The sequence below is a fragment of the Phalangium opilio genome, unplaced genomic scaffold, assembly GCF_054372755.1.
Source record: "Phalangium opilio isolate 3A_F unplaced genomic scaffold, DU_Popi_V2 ptg000031l_1, whole genome shotgun sequence".
NCBI classification, from domain to species: Eukaryota; Metazoa; Arthropoda; class Arachnida; order Opiliones; family Phalangiidae; genus Phalangium; species Phalangium opilio.
Window position 1 is genome coordinate 4,054,085 of NW_028324158.1, and position 20,360 is coordinate 4,074,444.

At 37.2% G+C, this 20,360-nt stretch overlaps 2 protein-coding genes across 3 annotated transcripts; one reads left to right on the plus strand and one right to left on the minus strand.

Moving 5' to 3' along the window:
- The first annotated feature begins 249 nt into the window (after window positions 1-249).
- On the plus strand, window positions 250-4,956 carry LOC149690107 (mitochondrial ornithine transporter 1). 2 transcript variants are annotated; one of them, XM_089869646.1, is made up of 6 exons: window positions 250-999; window positions 1,864-1,967; window positions 2,032-2,410; window positions 2,470-2,642; window positions 2,746-2,895; window positions 4,635-4,956. In XM_089869646.1, exons 2-6 carry the CDS (start codon window positions 1,880-1,882, stop codon window positions 4,751-4,753), a joined length of 909 nt encoding a protein of 302 aa, XP_089725772.1. In that variant the 5' UTR covers window positions 250-999; window positions 1,864-1,879; the 3' UTR covers window positions 4,754-4,956. The 2 variants fall into 2 exon arrangements, with proteins under 2 accessions (XP_089725772.1, XP_089725771.1); XM_089869645.1 differs by having other exon boundaries at window positions 250-1,967.
- On the minus strand, window positions 4,856-18,730 carry LOC149690108 (phosphatidylinositol 3,4,5-trisphosphate 3-phosphatase TPTE2-like). The gene is made up of 16 exons (XM_089869637.1): window positions 18,522-18,730; window positions 16,883-17,165; window positions 14,370-14,417; window positions 14,140-14,301; window positions 12,185-12,298; window positions 11,950-12,104; window positions 11,818-11,882; window positions 10,868-10,928; window positions 10,715-10,796; window positions 9,891-10,041; window positions 9,717-9,797; window positions 7,012-7,117; window positions 6,846-6,943; window positions 6,576-6,671; window positions 5,354-5,427; window positions 4,856-5,283 (listed from the first exon to the last, which is right to left on the minus strand). The coding sequence occupies exons 2-16, from the start codon at window positions 17,113-17,115 to the stop codon at window positions 5,175-5,177; spliced, it is 1,635 nt and encodes a 544-aa protein (XP_089725763.1). The 5' UTR covers window positions 17,116-17,165; window positions 18,522-18,730; the 3' UTR covers window positions 4,856-5,174.
- Window positions 18,731-20,360: the final 1,630 nt, after the last annotated feature.

Sequence of the window (20,360 nt, forward strand, 5' to 3'; positions counted from 1 at the left end):
ACGATGAGCTGTGAGCCTGTGTCGTCCATTTAGCCGTTCAAGTCCAATCTGGCCTTTATGGTCACTAAGCGTACAATACATTACAATTTATATATTTAAAAAAAAGGAACAAAAATAAATGATTTTTTCTTTCTACGGATCCACAACAATTACATCCTTTGTTTTTATTTTATTTTTTTTTAAATTTCCTCAACCATGCCGTAGCCCACTCGATCACGCACTCAACGATGCAAGTACCGCCTCCTATGGGTACGTTCAGTAACGAAAATCTCAAAGAAATCGCTGTTTTCTTGATGTTTGGTTGATGGGCTCGAGACGTCACAGTGACGTAAAAGGTTGTTGAACGGAAAAGTCACATTTTGAAGTTAGCGCTGTTTTCGAAAATGGGGTTGGGGAAATGTCTTACTGGCCCTCAAAACGTTACGAAGCGCAAATGGTTCTTGTCCACTATTAACGAACTCGCAAATAATGAAATTTTTTAAGAAAAGTATGTCCATTTGAATGGTAGAAGTATTTTTGTAAAGAAAACTAATACAATTACTGTTGGAATAGCATTATTGGAATTTAATTTTTAAATCCCGCGCCAACAACAGTCAAGCACTACGTCACGCCATCAAAAAAACCATATCGATTAGATGGTTTTTCTGATGAGCAAGCGCTGAGCATCATGACGTCAAAACCGGAAACGCGAAAAAGCGTACAGTAGTGAAAATCTGACATCGCTTAGTAAGCGCTGTCATCAAAGAGGGTTACTGAACGTACCCAATATACTATAGCGCGAGCAGCGTGCGTCCTTGGGAGCGTGAATCGCGTGAGTTATGACCATACTCAGCGTAGAGCATAGCCCACTCGATATTGAGTTTGTGACCGCAAGATGGGGGACATAAGAAACCGGCATTTCAGGCAGGATAAAATGATGTCTGCTAAATTGACGGCAGTTCGGGCAGTGGTTTTTGGAGAATCCACGTGGGTTCAGAGCAGTCTAAGAGACGTAGCAAGGTATGTTCTGTATGATCGAATTCGAAGTACTTTGATCCGTTACTCTTACTCTTGTTCATATTTTTATAAGAGAAATTCAAATGGAAATCATCAAAATTATAGCTCTTGAGAGTGCAACTATTATAAAATTGTTTAGAATTTTTCGAAAATATATACGGAGCATTTTCAGATCTTTTCCTGAGGCAACATTTCAAAGCTTCTTCATATCTATATCAGTTGAGGAGGGGGGGGGGACGTCACAGACTCACAGTTGGGCCTGCCAATAAACGGAGCCGGTTTTCACCCTCCCTCTGTGGGCGCCGCTGAAGAACTCTATGCGAAATTTCGCGCACATTAAGGCGCCTGGGCGGGAACTGGCGAAACCCCGCCTCAAAAACTGTCAAACGCCCCTCTCCCTCCCCCCCGACTTGAAATAGCTCTATATAAAGGAAAGGGGAGTATACCCCTTTGATGGATAATATACGCGCGCAGCCCCCCTCTCCCCGGTAGGGGGATGGCATGGCATTACTCTATATAATAAGTGACGTCAACAAATACATTATGAATTTTTGAGTTTGAGATCTTAGCCTTATCCTGGGCTTATAATTAGATTACTTGATTTTCTATTATTAGACTTATCATCCTGGTTAGAAAATAATGATAAAACTCATAATTATCGTAGTCCTATTTCTTAATGTAATAGAGTAATGGCAGTTTCCCAGCTTTGATTGTATTAAAGTCTATGGACAAATAACATGGGCTGCCATTAGTCTATAGCAAGATAATGAGATTAGCTTATGGGGGCGTTCACGTGGTTTATTTTTCCTACAGGTTTAGTTCAAACAATAAAACAATACTATTAACTTTTCCTAATTACTTTTAAAGTTAACAATATTTGAAAATGGAACCCGCTGCCCTGAGTAAAAAATCTCAAAATACAGTTCATCCCACAATTACCGCACTTATAGATTTAACTGCTGGTGCAGCAGGTATCGTAATTGTCGTACTTCATAAAGCTAGATCGAGACCTAAAAATTGTATTTCCAATTATAGGAGGGACTGCTAATGTCCTAGTGGGTCAACCCCTAGACACTGTTAAAGTCAAAATGCAATCATTTCCGAAGCTTTATCCATCTAGTCTATATTGTTTTCGACAAACATTAGTGAAAGATGGAATAAGAGGGTTATACGCTGGAACCACTCCTTCGTTACTAGCAAATATCGCTGAAAATTCAGTCTTATTTTGCGCGTATGGCGTGTGCCAAAACGCTGTTATGTATATGACGGGCAAAAGCAAATCGGAAGAATTGAATCCATTTGCAAATGCTTGCGCCGGATTTTTAGCCGCATTTTTTTCCTCGTTAACGTTATGTCCGACTGAGCTGATTAAATGCAGGCTTCAAGCTATTAGGGAAACTGGTGGACCTAAAATGTGAGATTGGTGTACACTCGACGACGTATTTGAAAAATTAATAAAATGAATTTTTTTAGCGGTCCGTGGAAATTAACTAGTCAAATTTTAAAAACTGAAGGAGTTCGAGGCCTGTTTTGTGGCTTGACTCCAACGTTTGCTCGCGAAATGCCTGGCTATTTTTTCTTCTTTGGAGCTTACGAAGTTTCTAGGGAACTTCTTACACCCGCAGGAAAAACTAAAGATGAAATAGGTTATTAATTAAATCTTCATTTTCATTTTCATTTTCATGGTTTTGGGATTTGTTCGATATCCATTCACTTTTAAATGGCTTTTCTCGTTTTAAATGGATTCAGGACCGGTTAGAACTATTATTAGTGGAGGAATAGGTGGATTAGGTCTTTGGATTTCAATTTTCCCCGCTGATGTTGTCAAATCAAGGGTTCAAATATCAGGATCCAAGGGAGGAATGATATCAATCATGAGAACTATTATAAGACAAGAAGGTATAATAATTTTTATTTTAGTTGTCTGGCACACCAGGGGTCACACTCGTCGTAACTTGAAGAAAAATATTTGTATTTTGAAATTAATATTTTTTATTAGACATTTTGATTTAAAGTTTTAAACTTCTAGCGTTTTCCTTTGGGTCCTCGCGGAGCGCTCCCATGGAGGAATAAAACTAGGAGATCCTATTCTTCAAAAACAGTCTTTAACGAAGCTGGAAACTACTACTACCATTTTTATTGCTCCTTGGGAGCGCTCCGCGAGGACCCAAAGGAAAACGCTATTAGATGCACACTGATGAATATTCACACATTTTGTGCTCATTGGCCTGTCAGAGGGCGCTCTATACCGAATAAAACTCTCACTAGCTACATCTTACGCTATTTACCAAAAGTTCTTAACTTTTTACACACCATCCAAGTTCTTTCAACTTTATCCAAATTTTCCAGTATCGCACCTCTGTTGTTTTCATGTGCTATATTAATTTTGGAATCATGTAATTTAAAACGAAGGGAAAATTTCATCCGTTTTCTATAACTTGACTCCAGGCTCCTTTAAAGCAAATGCTGCCACCCCTAACATAATGGCTAATCTTCTATACCCAAATTTTACCTTCCCAAAAGTATGGGCCAGTAAGAGGTGGAAGGACTACAATATTAGACCAGTAGCACGAATGAGTCAAAAATGACGTCAAAGCCCAAATTTTTTGGAATAGTAATTGGAAAAGCATAATTTTTTCGCTTATTGGCGATAGATGTCGCTTTTACTGTCTCCAACTCGGTTCCCAACTACCTACCCCCTTTTTTTTACGTCAAAAAGATCTATAAGCAGAAAAATAATACATCCCCATTCTATGGCCTATAGACGCTACTCAGTCTGCAGATAACAACACTTAAAAGTATCAGGGATAGATTTAATTTTAGAAGAAGGAATGGAGAACAGAGTAATCTGGGTGCGCGTCAAAGTCCCGAACCCCCTTCCACGGGACGGGGGGGTATGAAAAAGGAGGCGGGTCATAGCGACAGAGGTAAAAACAGGGCTCATACAAACATGTAAAACAGGGAAAACCTGGAAAAATCAGGGAAATAAATAGTTGACAAAAACCTTAGGGAAACTTCAGGGAAATTTGGAATTTTTAGTAAAATTCAGGGAAATCAGGGAAATGTTTGTCAAACAGGGGCCGAGTAATTAAGCAAAATGTTCGTAAGAATACCCTCCATAGGATTAACACTACACCACATTTGGGGGCTCATAACTCTGGTTCTACTAGAGATACGGGGATGTCCATTTAGTATGTTATAGTCCCCTCCGTCTTTCGATAGCATTTGCTCCATAGGATACTCGATATACGGGAAAAACCTGGAAAACTCAGGGAATTATATGGGGAAAAACCTGGAAATCTCAAGGAAATTTGTTTTCCAAAAGTTGTATGAACCCTGTAAAAAGGAATTACGTATTTTTCGCCGTCCCAGTCAGCAACGTCATCAAAACGTAGTTTAAGTGAGCCAATAATTTAAAATTTTCGCTACGTTTTGGAGGGAGGGGCTCTATTCTGGGCTATGAGTCGGAATAACTGAAGTAAATACTAACCGTAAATTCTCCATTCCTACTTCTAAAATTAAATCTTTCCCTGAAAGTATATATCAAATTTACCAAATGGCAATGAATTCTTTTACTTCAAGTTATGGGCGTCTTGTATTACTGATTGATATGGGTGATAAATTGCGTTGTGTTTTAGGTGTGATGGCTCTATATAATGGACTAGGACCAACTGTACTAAGGACTTTCCCCTCTACGGGAGCTCTTTTCTTAGCCTACGAAACTACTAAGAAATATTTAACTTATTTAGCCGAATGATCTGCTGGTGTTAAATTTGATAAAATAATATTTTTGCTAATAATGTTAAAAAGATAAAAATATTTATATATTTTTCCTGGTGCCAATAATTAAAACACGTTATACAAGTATTAAGCTTTTATTGCTTAAACAAACAAACAAACAATTATATATATTTATTTAAATTGGAACATTAAATATATATATTTTTCAAAAATTAATAATGGAGTGATTTATTTAGACGCGCGGGTGTAAAATAACAATTAGCAAAATACAAGATTTGATTTTTAAATAACATCGATTGATAGAAATAGTTGTTTTTATTATTTAATACGTTTGATGGTTTTGTATAGTTACCGTAAGGAGTGATTGAAAATTGAAAGAGTTGTGACCAGTATGGTGAGGATGAAATTTGAGAGAGTAAAATTTGGTTAGGAATGTTCTAAATTGAAACTGATTCAAATTGTAGTTCTATAGCAAACTTTGATCGATAGAGTTTCCATGTTTTTTCTTTGTGCGGATTGTCTAGTTCTTCTCTCGGAATGACCAAGCTGCGCAAATAGATTTTGTATAATTAGGACACTGAGACTGACCTACATTTAAGATTTGGTTTGTTCAGACCTGTTGTTTTCAATGAAAGATGTGTGAAACCAGAAGTAAAATGGGCAGTCTTCGTAATGCCGAGGAACTTTTTTCTGTAGAGAGAATTTGAATCACTAAGAATATATTTTTTTTAAAGTAAAATTTCCGATTCAGAAGGGTATTTCGGTAGGTTTATCAGTGATGTGGAAGAAGCTCTTAGGTCACATTTTTTCTTAGAGCGACACAGAATTCTTGTGGTGCTGCAACGACATTTAAAGCAAATGTCGGCTACTGCATGCTAGCACCAGTTTTACCTTGCAAAGGGCAGGAATCAATTAGAACTCGTCCACGAGGGCGGAGATAAAATTAGCCTTTGCTAAGCTTGGAGGGCTAGTTAACTCCGCCCTCGACTATGGGAGCATCTAGTGGCTTTTGTTTAAACTAAAACACAGCCAAGACTTGCTTTAAAGATGTGGGAACCGCTTGTATAATATCTATTTATTGACATCACCATGGCTCAGGCATCGTGGGTTTACTCGAGTGCCGCCCATACCTCTAAGTTTAATCCTCACCCGGGACATAAAGATTCCCTGTGCTATATACAACTACTATTGCTACGTCAGTAACGTCACTGCTTTACCACAAAATTAACTTTTGAGGCGAAATGTTTTATTACAATAGTAATTGATGGTAGAAAGAACAGAAATTATACTATTTTTTGAATTGAAATCGCGTGATTAAATGAAATCCCGTAGATGGCGATAAAGAAATGATATACCATGGATAAAAAATGCGCGTGAGGAAATTTGATTTCACGCTACAGGATAGGCAATTCCCCATCTCCGACGGCAGATTATAATGATTATTAACATTACACTGTTCCACCTTTGGTTGTCAGCACGTCTCTATGTAACGTAGCTTTGTTGCTTGCTGACAACAGACGAAGGCAATACTGATTTTCCGTACATATAATCTCGAGATTTTAAATCCTGAAAAATCAGTATTGCTTTCGTCTGTTGTCAGCACGCACAAAGCTACGCAAGATAGAGACCTAGCTTTGCGCGTGCTGACAACCGAAGCTGGAACAGATAGAGTATATATATCGAATAATCCGCCGTCTTAGATAGGGAGTTGCCTATCCTATATCGTGAAAACAAATTTCATCATGCCCATTCTTTATCCATGGATAGATACACTGTATATCTTTGCAACGATAAGGAAATAGACATTTAGTGATCTTTTCATATAATTATATACTTACCGACTCTGAATTAAATTTGACTCTTATGTTTCCACATAACACTGGACTATTAAGAGGCTTAATTTCCAAGACGTCTTTCTCCGCGTGATAATCGACCTAATAATAAAAAGAAAGAGTAATAATAAAATATTTTTCACGACCTTCGTTTTTAATCAAGTCCGCCTAAAAGGCTACAAAAGAGCTAACGCAATTCAGCCACTTCTCAAACCAGTCACGCAACCAGGCATTCTATTTCTATGGAAATTTAAAAATAACAAAAGCTTAGCTTACTCGACAATTGAACTGGTTTCCGAATCCCATTTCAAAAACTTTCACTTTATCCTCCGTTATTTCGCATGTAAAATCGCTGCCATCTCCGTTTCCAATGCCTGAGGGTAGACAGAAAATTTAATTCAAAAATAAATATAATTGCTAATGGGAGTTTTAACTTAATTACCAGCCATTGCGTGAATTTTCATGAGTTTTAATTTCAAGGGCACATTTGGGGGTAATTCTCCATTGTGTTTTTCTTTAATTTGTTCAAAGTAACCAACAAAACGGTTCTATGCGTAGTAAAAGGTTTATTAATAAAACTGAAATCGCTAATTGTTGCAAAATGCTCAGCAAAGCGACACTGTATTTTATAGGACATCTGGTGTGTTGTGTTTGTGTCTGCGAGTTTTCTTGGCCCAATTGGTTGCAACCCATTTTTAAAATTTCTCAACTATTTATAATATGACCAGGAAGTTATAGACGCGAGTCACGTGACAAGTCAAATTTTTCTTGCGACGCGTTGCTACTTATACCATACTGTGCAGGATGTTCTAACAAAAGGGTGGTAGGATCGAAGTACACTCTAATTATAAAGTGTAAACGAAGGCCCAGACAGCAAAATTTCGTAAAACATTTTCTTATATTCTTATTGACGTCAACATGACCCAAACGTTGACCCAGACTCTCCTGAGCTTAAATTACCCGCCCACATTGCGAAATTTGTCCCAACACTGTATAGGAAGATAAGCCTTGTTCTATCTATATTTCCTGGTTGAAATTTTTAGGTTTTAATACTATAAACTAGAAAAAGGATAATAATATGAAGTTATATTCGGATTTTAAATCTGGTAAGGGTCAATAATTTATTAGAACAGGAAGAAAAGTAGCAAAACCAGAATAGACCACTTCGGAAATTACGTACAGAGAAACCAAGAAACAGAAGCGAGGCTGCCATTGGGGTATTCTCCCTTGCAACGCCACACGTAGCCCAAACTTACTAAAAGCAGTAGGCTAGCCAACTCGAACTGCCACTAGCGGTGCTTCTTGGCGATAGGAAGAATACCCCAATGGCGGCCTCACTCCTGTTTCTTGGTTTCTTTGTATGTAATTTCCGAAATGGTCTATTCCTTTCTCCGACTCCACTCCAGGTTAAGGACGAAACATTGAGGTGTGAGAGGGTAATCTAGTAAGCACCCCACAGTGGCTGCGATAAAGGTATGCACTGCAAACTCCTCCCATTTCTATAAGTAGCATCGCGACGGGAAAATAATTCATGTATCGCGTCTATGTTTCACTGAATAGAAGTATGCTGTGCATGATATTTATAACTGCTTCAAGCTGATGATAAAAGCAGGGATAGATTTAATTTTAGAAGTAGGAATGGAGAACAGAGTAATCTGGGGCGCCTCAAAGTCCCGAACCCCCTTCCACGGGACGGAGGGGTATGAAAGAAGAGGCGGGTCATAGCGACAGAGGTTAAAAGGAATAACATATTTTTCGCCGTCCCCGTTAGCAACGTCATCAAAACGTAGTTTAAGTGAGCCAATAAGATAAATTAAACTTTTCCTTGCGTATTGGAGGGAGGGGCTCCATTCTGGGCTATGAGTCGGACTGAAGTAAATACTAACCGTTCTCCATTCCCACTTCTAAAATTAAATCTATCCCGATAAAAGTCTCGACACGTATGTATAACTAGCCGTTACCCGCGGCGTCGCTCGCGTGTAATAAGAACTTCCATCTAAAATGATATAAATAATGTGTAGATTTTACTGATGACTAATATTTTTGTAGCACCCTACGAGCGAAGGCACTCGGCACAGTCCGTCAGCCCGTCGGGATATTTTTTATTACTTTTCACGCGGACATTATTCCATAATGAAGGGTTTTTAAGTTTTTGGCCGCCATTTTAAAAGATGGCAACAAATCGAACCCAAAGACCTTTCAGCCCGTCTATAGGTTAAAGGAAACCATTGTACTAAATATTTGTGAAATCGGTTGAAACGCGCGGACTTTATTGCATAGAGAATATTTTCTTACATTTCTGGGCGCCATTTTAAAAGATGGTGAAAAATCTAACCCGAAAGACCATTCAGCCCGTCTTAAGGTTAAAGCAAACCAGTGTACTAAATATTTGTGAAATCGGTTGAAACGCGCGTACTTAATTGCATAGAGAATATTTTTTACATTTCTGGGCGCCATTTTTTAAGATGGCGGCGGATTGGAAAAATATTTCTTAGTACGCGCCTACTACTCATGAGTAACGTTCCTGCAAATTTTCAGCCTTCTAGGGCAAGCGGTTTGGGCTGGGCGTTGATTATCAGTCAGTCTGTCAGTCAGTCAGTCAGTCAGTCAGTCAGTCAGGACTTTGATTTATATAGATATAGATTTCACGATGTTTTGAAACAGTAGGGAGCCCAGCGTCCTATAATTCCTGTTAAATTAATCTATTTGAACCGGTCCTAAATTATCCTTAAATTTCATGAAAGGTCCTATAATATCCTATATTTTTGACTTAAATCGAAGTTTTCGTATAGTTTAGCATCAAAAGATAACCGAAATTAAGGAGTTTGCTAAAATGTTTTATATATTATATCTTGAATAAGTTCCCATTTTCATAGTAAAATCCAGCTTTTTATTTTTTTTGAGATTTTTCTGAATAGTTTAAGCCAAAATAGTATTATATATGAGCATGTTTAGGCCTATATTTTCCAATAAAAATACATTTTTTTCTCCTACAAAATCCTATAATTCCGAAAAAAAATCCGATTTATCCTATGCCTATAAAAATTAAAATTTTTGGCTGGGCTCCCTGAAACAAGTCAGTGTTTTCCCATATGTAACCGAACTCTTTTGAGACACTTTTATAATTTAATTTTATAAAAGTCTTACTTGACTAGGTGTTTCGACACCTTGGAATTTGTTGCCAACACTAAGATCAGTCCTTCGTCCTCCAAAATATTCCAGACTCTCCTAAAGAAATAAAATTTGACAACAGATCAAGGCAGGTGGTTTATGTCAAAGCCATTACTCGGATTAAATTCAACTAGTTTTCTATGTACTCACAGCTGCACTGTCAAATAATCCAGCTTCAACAAGCCAGACGCATATTAGGGTCCCAGTACGCCCCTTCCCACCTTTACAATGAACGGCTATTATATTTTGCTCATCAGCGCTTAGCCATTCGTGAACGCTTTTAACAAATTTGATCATATCTCTGAAAAATAATGGCAGGCAAAACATTAGAAGAGCCGTGTCAAACCAATTACTATAGTCTTAAGTTCATAAGATATGTTCCATGAGTATGTCACTGGTTATTGAGACCTTGTCGTGAAGTGACGTGGGTCATAGATTATCGTAAAGCGACGCCTGGTGAGGAGCTGTCAAAGGCTTAGTATAGACTTAACACAAGAAGCGATATCTAGTTTATTAGGGTGAAGATATAAATTCGCCACATTTGTAGCTTTATCTCCAGTCCAAACGTAGATTCGGAGTTAATCCCCGCCTCTAAATTACAAGCAGCATCTCATTGGTTCTTGAAAACTCACGTCAGCGCGACGCGAATGACGAAAATTACGTATTTTCCAAATAAGGAGAGGCGAAATAGCCCGGCCTCCTTTTACGTCCCCCCCTTGTATTTTGAAAGGGGGACTGGGACTACGGCGCGCGAATACTTAGGCATCTTATACCTTCTCCCTAATAAACTAGATATCACTTCTTGGTACAGACTAAATGGGAAGATAGACTGCAAAACCGAGTATAGTCAATTCTCGCATGTCGTTCTCGAACTAGCTCGAGCTGTAAGTCTCTAGCATTACGAAGTATAGGTATTGTCAAACTTATGGAACATATCTTATAAACTTATGATGTATTAAGAGATATACTCTTACTTTAATAAGGGGACATTGTGATCGTCAATTGTTATTCTTTCTACCATTCCGTGAAAATAGGTTTCATCGTAGCTTTTTTCGCCTACATTAACAACAATGTTAATTTTTCCGTCTTTTTAAGGGAGTAAATGGATCAATATATTAAATTCTTACTGCATAAATTGTAAATTTTATAATGATTTGGATGTTTTGTGTTGAAAAATCTGGCTACTTCCTGTTGAAATTTTTAATTATGATTTGTCAGTTTTTTTTATGAGTAGGCATTGTAAGATTATCTGCTTTTAGTAGTTTTGACCTAAGATTGGATTTTAACTTTTTCTGTATTCAGCTTACGTGCCTACACACGTAGGCACGCTGCACGCAACTACTCCCTCTAAAAGTATTTTGAGTTTTGAACCCCAGATAGGTCGGATCAGCACTTCCTACAGAAGCGTTTGTTAAAGGGAGGGCAAAGGTCGCTTTAGAGTGTTAAAAATAGGTTTCAAAATACTAACGAAACTCAAAAAAGAATAGCGTGGATTTTTGAAGTTGCTGATATTGGGTGTAAAAGATCCGAAATGAATTAATTATACCATATATATTTCGTGTTTTATGAATTCTCCCTCAAATTTCGATCAGCAATCTCATTGGCCAGAGTTTCAACCAACCATTGAAAGGAACGCGAACCTTTTCTGTACTTTTCACGTTCGCTTCTTTGGTTGGCTGAAATTTGGACCAACGAGAGCACCGGTCAGATTTTGGCAGAAAATCCGCAAACAGTAAAAACAGTCGAATGCATTCCGTGTCTATGCTCGGGAACTTCGGTTCAACATCGAATATAACCAACTTTTTTGAACCCTTAATGTTCTCTTAAACCTCAGTATTATATTTGACAGTTCATATCTACCTTATTAACTACAAGTCAAATTTAAGAATTAAAGGTAATTAGCAAACATGGGTTTAAAAATAAAAGATATGAAAAAGGCCCCATAAAACTCCGTAGCCTAGAAAATTTGGTGTCATTAGCCTAGAAAATTTGGTGTCAATAAGCCAAACCAACACGTAATGTGTGAAAGCTTTCCGCCATTAACGTTTGAGAAAAATCGTGTAAAAAAAAATAATACCTTTATTGGATTTCTATACAATGACATTTTTCCTGACGATGGAAATGACATGGCTATAACTCTCTCTAAAAATATTTGACAAAAAAAAATTAATCCTCCTATCTGGCAATGTGGTAGCATTTGAAAAATTACCAGTAACGTAGGTCAGGTCTAAATCGAATCCATCTTTCTGATATCTTCTCTTGTTTTGCGATACTATTTGTCTAGCCCCTCTCTCAATATTTTTCCTTTCCGTGCATAACCGAATAAATACGACTATTCTTATGAGTCGACCCGCGACTAACAATCTGTATAAAAAACGTAACGTATTGATTTCCCGAATGAAACATAAAACTGGCTTCCAGTACGCTTTAATGGATAGACCTACTTTCCGAATTCGTTTGAAAAGTCGTATACTGTATAGAAAAGGGTAACTATAAATGCCAGTACCACGACGCAGAAATCTATTACATTGTACCATCTTCGAAAGAAGTGCCGGACTCTGTATTGTATAATTTACAGTTTTGAAACGTTTCCAAATATACTTTAATAGAAGCAGAAGTAAGACAAGGGACTAGAAGTATCGAGGTAACCAAATTCTTCACTTGGCGAAAGTGAATACTCTTGATAACACACCAACGGTTGGCCCTCTGGTAGCGGTTTCTGAATTTTCCCTCCAAAACGTGAGACGCTCGCGGTGGTAGACGGCCGAACTAGATTCAAGCACCCGCGCCCGTGTTCCGCGGCTTTAGGTTGAGGGGATGGGGGTAGGAAAATATTTTTGGAACTCGACCAATTTTTTTCTCTCTAGTGTAGGCGCGATGGAAGCGGCATAAAATACTCAAATTTGTTCACTAGTGCCAGGATCTATTACCACTTTACTTCTAGTCCCTTATCTTACTTCTGATAGAAGTAGCTTAATAACCAAATCTAATATGGCAAATGAAAATATACTACACGTTTTTAAAAATATCTTTTTGGTACACCGACTAATTTTGGCTTAAACCCACATTTTGAAAGTTCTTTTAATAGCTAGAGCAAGAAGTGATATCTAGTTTACTAGGGAGAAGGTATAAATTCGCCACACTTCTAGCTTTATCTCTCTAGTCCAAACGTAGGCCCGGAGTTAATCCCCGCCTCCAAATTACAGCCAGCATCTCATTGGTTCTTGAAAACTCACGTCAGCGCGACGCGAATGACGAAAATTACTGACGACTGAGGAGAGGCGAAATAGCCCGGCGTCCTTTTACGTCCCCCTTGTATTTTGAAAGGGGAACTGGGACTATAGCGCGCGAATACTTAGGCATCTTATACCTCCTCCCTAGTAAACTAAATATCCCTTCTTGCTAGGGTTTGTCGGGTTTGAACGAGACACGCTACAACATTCTCAAATATGAAGAACTCTGAAATACATTGCAACTAAACGTATTCACCTAAAATTAACGTATTGTTTTACAAACATATACACTCAAATTTTAAAAGACTTATGAGATTTGATGGGGGGTTAAAAACACACCATCAAATCTCTCACTTTCAAAAATAAGCAATTTTAAATAAAAATTCACTATGCACTATTTTGTAAGGCTGTTCTCGTCACGGCGTTGGCGTCACTTTGCTTTCCGTCATTTTAGAAGATGGTGGCATATTCAAATCCAAAGACAAAACCATAAAGCCCGTTTAAAGGGTATGGTGAACCAGTATTCTAAATGCTAGTTAAATCGGTACGGAAGTTATCCGATGGTTTTACAGTCATGGCCGCCATTTTCCAAGATGGACGCTGATTGCAAAATTATTTTTCATTCAGTACCAATTAGTTACTTACAGCGAAATTTTATCTCTCAAAGTAACGCGGTTTGAATTTGTCCTGTTAGGATTTCTACTTGTATTATGGTATTCCAAACGTTTTTTAATCGAAGCAGTATTACAAATATCTAAAGTCAATAAAACTCCACTCATATATATTAAGTCTATTGACTTTTGCAGATATTAATATTTAAATAACAACTGTGCTATACGATTTTGTTGCGAAGAAAACCGATATGCTCTAAACTATAAGCTTACAAAAATTATGGTACACAGACCAGCAGGCCTCCAATAACATTCCACAGTACAACTACACTGATATGAAGTTACGTATTTTGTGTTTAGATAATACCAGATTAGTGCATATAGGAAATAAAACAATCTACGCCATAGATAAACACGCCTATAATTAGTCATACACCACTAATTGTGTATTTTGTTCATGCCAGTGTGTTTTGTCAACCATATATTGCTCGTTAATATATTTTCAATGCCATATTTCTGGTTGTTAAGTCACTTCCGCTTATGATAAAAATGTACCCTTTCGCGAAAATTCGAAGTGACACCTCGAATACGAAATAAGTAACGAAGCATAGTGCCACTATCTCGTAACCAAGTTCTTCATTGTACGTTTTGTTTTCGATTACCAAGTCGGCAATCAATACCGAGATGTCAATTATTATCAAAACCAAGCCAAATATCCTACAAGAAATCATGCTATTATATTCAAACACTTTACTCGCGTAGTATTGATTAAAATTATCGTTTACCGGAATCCTAAATGTTCCACGAATCTTTTGATCTTATGTCGAACAATTCTGTTAGAAAAGTTGATTTTATGTTAAACTATTTATTTAACGGGAAACACAATCTTTTTTGAGATTGAAATATCTGTGACAATTATTTTCGGTATTCTTTTTGATTTAGTTATTTTATAAAAAAAACAACTGGTATAATACCCATTCTTCCGTTCTGACAGTTGTACTAATTATAAATTGTTATATGAGAAAGCTAATTGCAACAAATAAAGTACTCTGAGGAATTTTTAGCGCTACTTGCAAGACAGTAATTATAAGTTAATGTAGGAAGAGGTAGATAAAATTTTAAGAGAAAGACTATAAAGCCGGCCGTTTATGTATTTTGCAATTTATAAACATTCCATGGTCAAACTACTTGCTGACCTTTAAAATGATTAAAAGAAAGGTAATAAATGATATTTTCAAACAATTTATCGCGACAGGGATTTTTAGTAACCTTTATGACCGCCATTTCCAAGACGAGCGCGGATTAACAAATCTTTTTTGTTGGGCATATCCTAGAACTTCCCCATAAAGCTTTTTGGAGATACAGTGACCAGTCAGTAAGTGTGTGGAATTAGGAAATATATAGGGCGTTCCAAAAAGGGTGGTAGGACAGAAGTGTTCTAAAAGCGATTTGAGTGAAAATATTCTATGATATATTGCCGTAAATAACACCGTTTTCAAGTTATGATCGCACTGTGTTACGAATTAACCCCTTAAATTTAAATAAGATAATGCATTTATTTAAAGCACTCCAATAATAAATGGTCTGACCGACCTCTCATTTTTACCCACCCGCCATGCGGAGCTCTACGTCATTTGTCCCACGTACGGTCCGGACAAACTTGATTGCAAAATGTCATAGAACATTTTCGACTCAAAATTGCCAGATTTATAAGAAACGCCCCTTATGACATTTATTCATAGTGTTGTGGGTTGTACACCAAGCATCCAAAACGTTATTAAAGGTTAATTATCACAGTGGATAGCGTAAATCAAATCACAATGGCCCTTAGAACCTACAGTACTTCGGTCCTACCACCCTCTTTGAAACAACCTGTATATTTTGCTATATTAAGGATATATTCAGGTGTCAAACGTTTGATTCATGCGAGTGTTCCAAATACATTGGAATATTTATAATTAAGTAATTTTTCTCGCCAGACACTTAACATTTCGCGGAAGGGTGTTGAAAATTTCGTTGTTAGCTACCTTCCTGCCATTTCAGCAAACTTTCATAGATAAAAACAGAAAGTATACTTCGTTGAAGCTTGCTCGCGCCATGTAATATGAGAAACTCCCCCCCCCTTTACCAACAGAATAGTGTCGACCACCTCTGCGTATAATTGCCTTCACGACCGTAGCATAAGGAACGGGTGTAATCTTGGAAGAGAGAAGGTGTAATAGGCTCAATCAATATACGGGACTTACGAGGTTAACGGCCCCTTTTCGGAGAGTTGGTCTGTCAAGGCTGTGGAGCGCGATCGCCGACAGGGTATGTCAGCCACTAACTAAAGGCCGCCGACAGGTTATGGCAGCGCCCACAGAAATACCACGGAGCTGTATTGTAGAAGGAGTAGAGACTCGTAGCTTCCCCTCTACTAAAAAAAGCTAGACCTTATTTGTCCATAAAAAGGGGGTATGAATTTTGACCCTCCCTCCAAACCTAGGCGAGCCAATGTGAACAATAAAGATGGCCGCGAGCTACGAACATTCAGGAGGGTTAAGCCTCGGTCTTTTGTGTATCGAGTCCGAGTGACGGGAGTTTCTCAACGGTTTGCAAATCTTATTTAAATTTTTATTTTTACTATTATTTCTATTTATATTAATTATAATATGGAAAATATTCAAAGAATTAAGCCGGGAAAGAAGAAAACGGACGCCTTCTTTAAAACACGTGACGTCAGAGATTGTTTACATTGGCTCGGTATGCGCGAAAATTGTGCGTGGAGCACTAGTACGCTTATGTCTAGGCCCTAGAGGCCTAGTCTCTACTCCTTCTACAATACACATCCGTGGAAATACCTCTCGTAAATCCCGTATAGTAGCCGATGCTAGCTCTTGTACCAAGAATTAAAGTTTGGATCGCCACCATATAGTACAATTTACTATAAACCTTTGACGTTCAAAAACCTCTTCTCTGATTCGTTGGTTTGTTCGCGTAGAGGTTGAGAGGAGAGTCGTTTGCTTCTTATTTTACATGGGGTCTACAGCTAAAGGATGGGAAGTGCGAACTGTGAGCGAAGTATACTTTTCGCTTTATCTATAAACTTTTGTTTTTAGGGACAAAAAAACCAAGGGATAGTTTCGATCCTTTAACAAAAAAAAATAGTTATGGCCCAGAACCACACGTAACGTCAAATAATAATAAAAAATTAGAAACAGAATGAAACAAAGAGTAAAAATCTAAACTCGAATCTACATTAAAATCCAATAATAAATGTCACAGGCACTGCAATCAAAATTGGTGATCAATTAATTACTCTGTTCTTGTTGAGCCATGACTAGCCGGGTCAGGTACTGCTAACCCTAGAGAAGTGAGTGTTACATTCCCCTCATCGACGCCCACACTCGTGTATGATGATTGACTCATATCACCTTGACCATGTTTCGAAAATTCGATTTTATGCTGCTCTGCTTGCGTGGTTTGTGACATTGAAAGCTTTTCGTCGCTAATACAGTTTGTGCCATTGTCAAATTTTTGATATTTATGCATTTTTTGAGTCTTCTTTATATTCAAAATTTCGATTTTGCTAATGCCATACACTGGTAGTGAATAAAAAACATGCAATAACAACGCCTGCATCTCAAAAGGATTCAGCATTAAATGTCAAAAATTATGTTACGCATTACAATGCAAAGGTGCAACTTTCCCATAACCAAGCTGCGAGTTTATTTAAAGATAATATGACAAACAAACCTTTATATTAAATAAAACTACCATATGCCAAAACAATTACTTTTTCAAATATAGGATTTTAAAGACTTGTATTTGATGTTTTAACCATATAGTATTTAATCTACCTCAAACTTTATTAAAAAGACTTAATTTTTCTATTTCTCTAAAATGTTTTGTTACCCATAAAAATTAAATTGTTTCCGGACAGATTTTTTGGGTTTTTGGTTATTGACCAGAAATAGACTTTCTACTGTCCAATAATATGATATAATCATAAGTTTATAAGTATAATCATAAGTATGACAACGCGAGAATTAACTGCACGCGGTTTTGCGGTCCATCTTACTATTTAGTCGGTTTTTGACAGTGCCTCACTTTACGAGAATCTATGACGTTTCACCTACGTCACTTCATGACAAGCTCTCAGTAACCAGTGACAAACTTATGGAACATAACTTATAAACTTATGATCTAATCCATAGAAGCTCAGAGCATTAATGGCATTGATACAGGGCTGCTGCATTTACATTTACTAACAACCAATCACCAAAGTATTGAAAAGCTTGCAAAATAATTATGGAATTATTTTAAAAATAAATAAAATTTAATTGCAGCCTTTTAATAACAAGGTTATAATATAAGCTTATATGAGATTACTAGTCTATACCAATGAGTAAAATTTGTCCGTGCTACTGTAGAGCTATCTCAGAAGGTTTAGTGTGACGTCACCCATGCCATTTGCGCATAGAACCAAAGTGGTACCAAACATGGCCGCCCACTGCCAAAGCTAAACCCGTGACGTTTTACCTAGGCACTGACGTCACAACTGAGATAGCTCTATTCATCTTAGTTATAAGCCAGATTTTTTTTATTTATATCAAGTTATAATTAATCAACGAATATTAATTAATTTTTAACGCATGCACCCACTTAATAAAACCCTTAGTAATATAATTACTACACTTCTGCATCAAATTAAACTGAATTAAATAAACTGAAAAATTCAAGTAAAAAAAAAAAAGAAATTTGCGATAAAGTGCATTGCACCCGTGTCTTTAAACCAAAGCTATTTTCCATGCGTTAAGCTTTGTGACAGTTGTTGAGGAAAAAACACTTTGCATGCTGTGAATCATACTTGTGGTGATTCAGTGTATGTATTTACTAAGGATAAGGTGCAATGCATCGCCCACTTTCCTTGAAAAATAAGAAAATAATAAATTTACCTGATAAATGAGGATAGAATTAACAGATCATAATCTCGCGGAAGAAATTAGTTGTGCAGCAGAATCTACGCGGATTCTAGCCTTATTTAACTTAATTATGCATACATTTCTTTAACTAATTTAAGAGAAAAAGCGCGATCGCGTAATCTAACCCAACATCTCCACGCGTAAAAGCCGCCCAGCGATTTGATTTTATCCTGGAGCGAACGTAACCAGAGAGAATTAAGTAGGGAGCGGAAGCTATAGCCTTTGACAGTGCAAAACGGGATGTAGCGCAAAACAAGTGGGCTACGTTGCTATTTTCTCTGTTTCTGTACAATCTCTTTTCCGGTCACATGACTTTGTTTTAAAAGCAAGTGTTTTACTGGTTGTAAAGTGTTGGGGGTGTGGCACTGTGTGAACCAACCAGCAGCAGCCTCTGGCAGTAGCAGACCTGAGCGCGTAACCATCGAAACCTGTCGGTTCGTGTTTCAATCACATTTAATTTCTCAAATGTTAAAACTAACGTTTAATTGTAACAAGTACTATTTAGAAGATAAAAGGTGACGTTGTAATTACTCCTTATAAAAAGAAGTTAATATTTAATAGTAATTCTAACAGGGGTTAATCGTTGGAAAAAGGTTTTGTAAGAAGTCCAAGGCTTAGAGTAGAGGCTTCTGACAGTGACAGAGAGTGTCGCGATATTTGGATTTTTGACACGGAATAACGTTAAAACTTACGTTTAATCGTAACAAGTACTATTTAGAAGATAAAAGGTGAAGTTTTAATTACTCCTTATAAAAAGAATTTAATATTTAATAGTAATTCTAACAGTAGTAATTCTGACAGTGACAGAGAGCGTCGCGATATTTGGATTTTTGACACGCAATAATAATGCGAATTGTTTGTAAATATGGCTCTTGCTCGTCTAAACAAACTTCAAGCATTAGGGAGGTTAGAGGAGCGCCTGGAGTGTTTTTTGTGAAGTTTCCATCTTTAAACAACGAAAAAGAAAAGTGTCAACGATGGGTTAATGCCTGTAGTCGAAAAGATTTCACCATAGACAAGGTCTCTCGTGGTTCTTATATCTGTTCGAGACACTTTTATGGTTTCAGAGGTCCAACTCCCGAATATCCAGATCCTATTCCGTTAGCATCTGTTTGGGAACCCATTCAAGTAACCTAGTTTATATTATTTGTTTATCTCTGGAGTATTGAAAAACATATTTTTCAGGAAGAAATAACACTTATCGCAGATGTTGAAGAAACACAGGAAATTAATGATACACAAGAAGCTTCTAACAAAGGATATGAAGAATGCAATGTAAGCAGGGATTTGCAAATAGTGAAAACTGCAAGTTATTTACATTATTGTCATATAGGTGTCTGATCAGAAGGGATCCCAAGATATCTTAGACTTGAAAGTATTATCACCACCAATGTCTTGGTCGATGGAAAAAGTAAACCAGGGTGTTATGTTCATAAAACACATAAATGGGAAGATAGTTTTATCATGTTCATTTGTGGGAAATGGACCTGTTACTGTGACAATCACTGCGTTGGGTAAAAACATACCGAGTGATAAAATTGAAAAACATCTGGACATTAAAACAAATCGTGACGTTTACAACTATTTATCACAACTTGATAAATTTAAGATCTGCCCAGGAAATAATGATGGTGAACTTGTCAGGCTTTACAATGTGAGACGCCCAAATAACCACAAACGAAATAGCAATTATTCCAGTGCTTTAAAAGCTGTTTACAGCAATAGATGCGAAGGCCTAGTTCCGGTTAGTAAGAATCGTTGTGCTTCATGCCAACAATATCGGTCAAGTTTAAGAACATTGCGTTGTCGTTA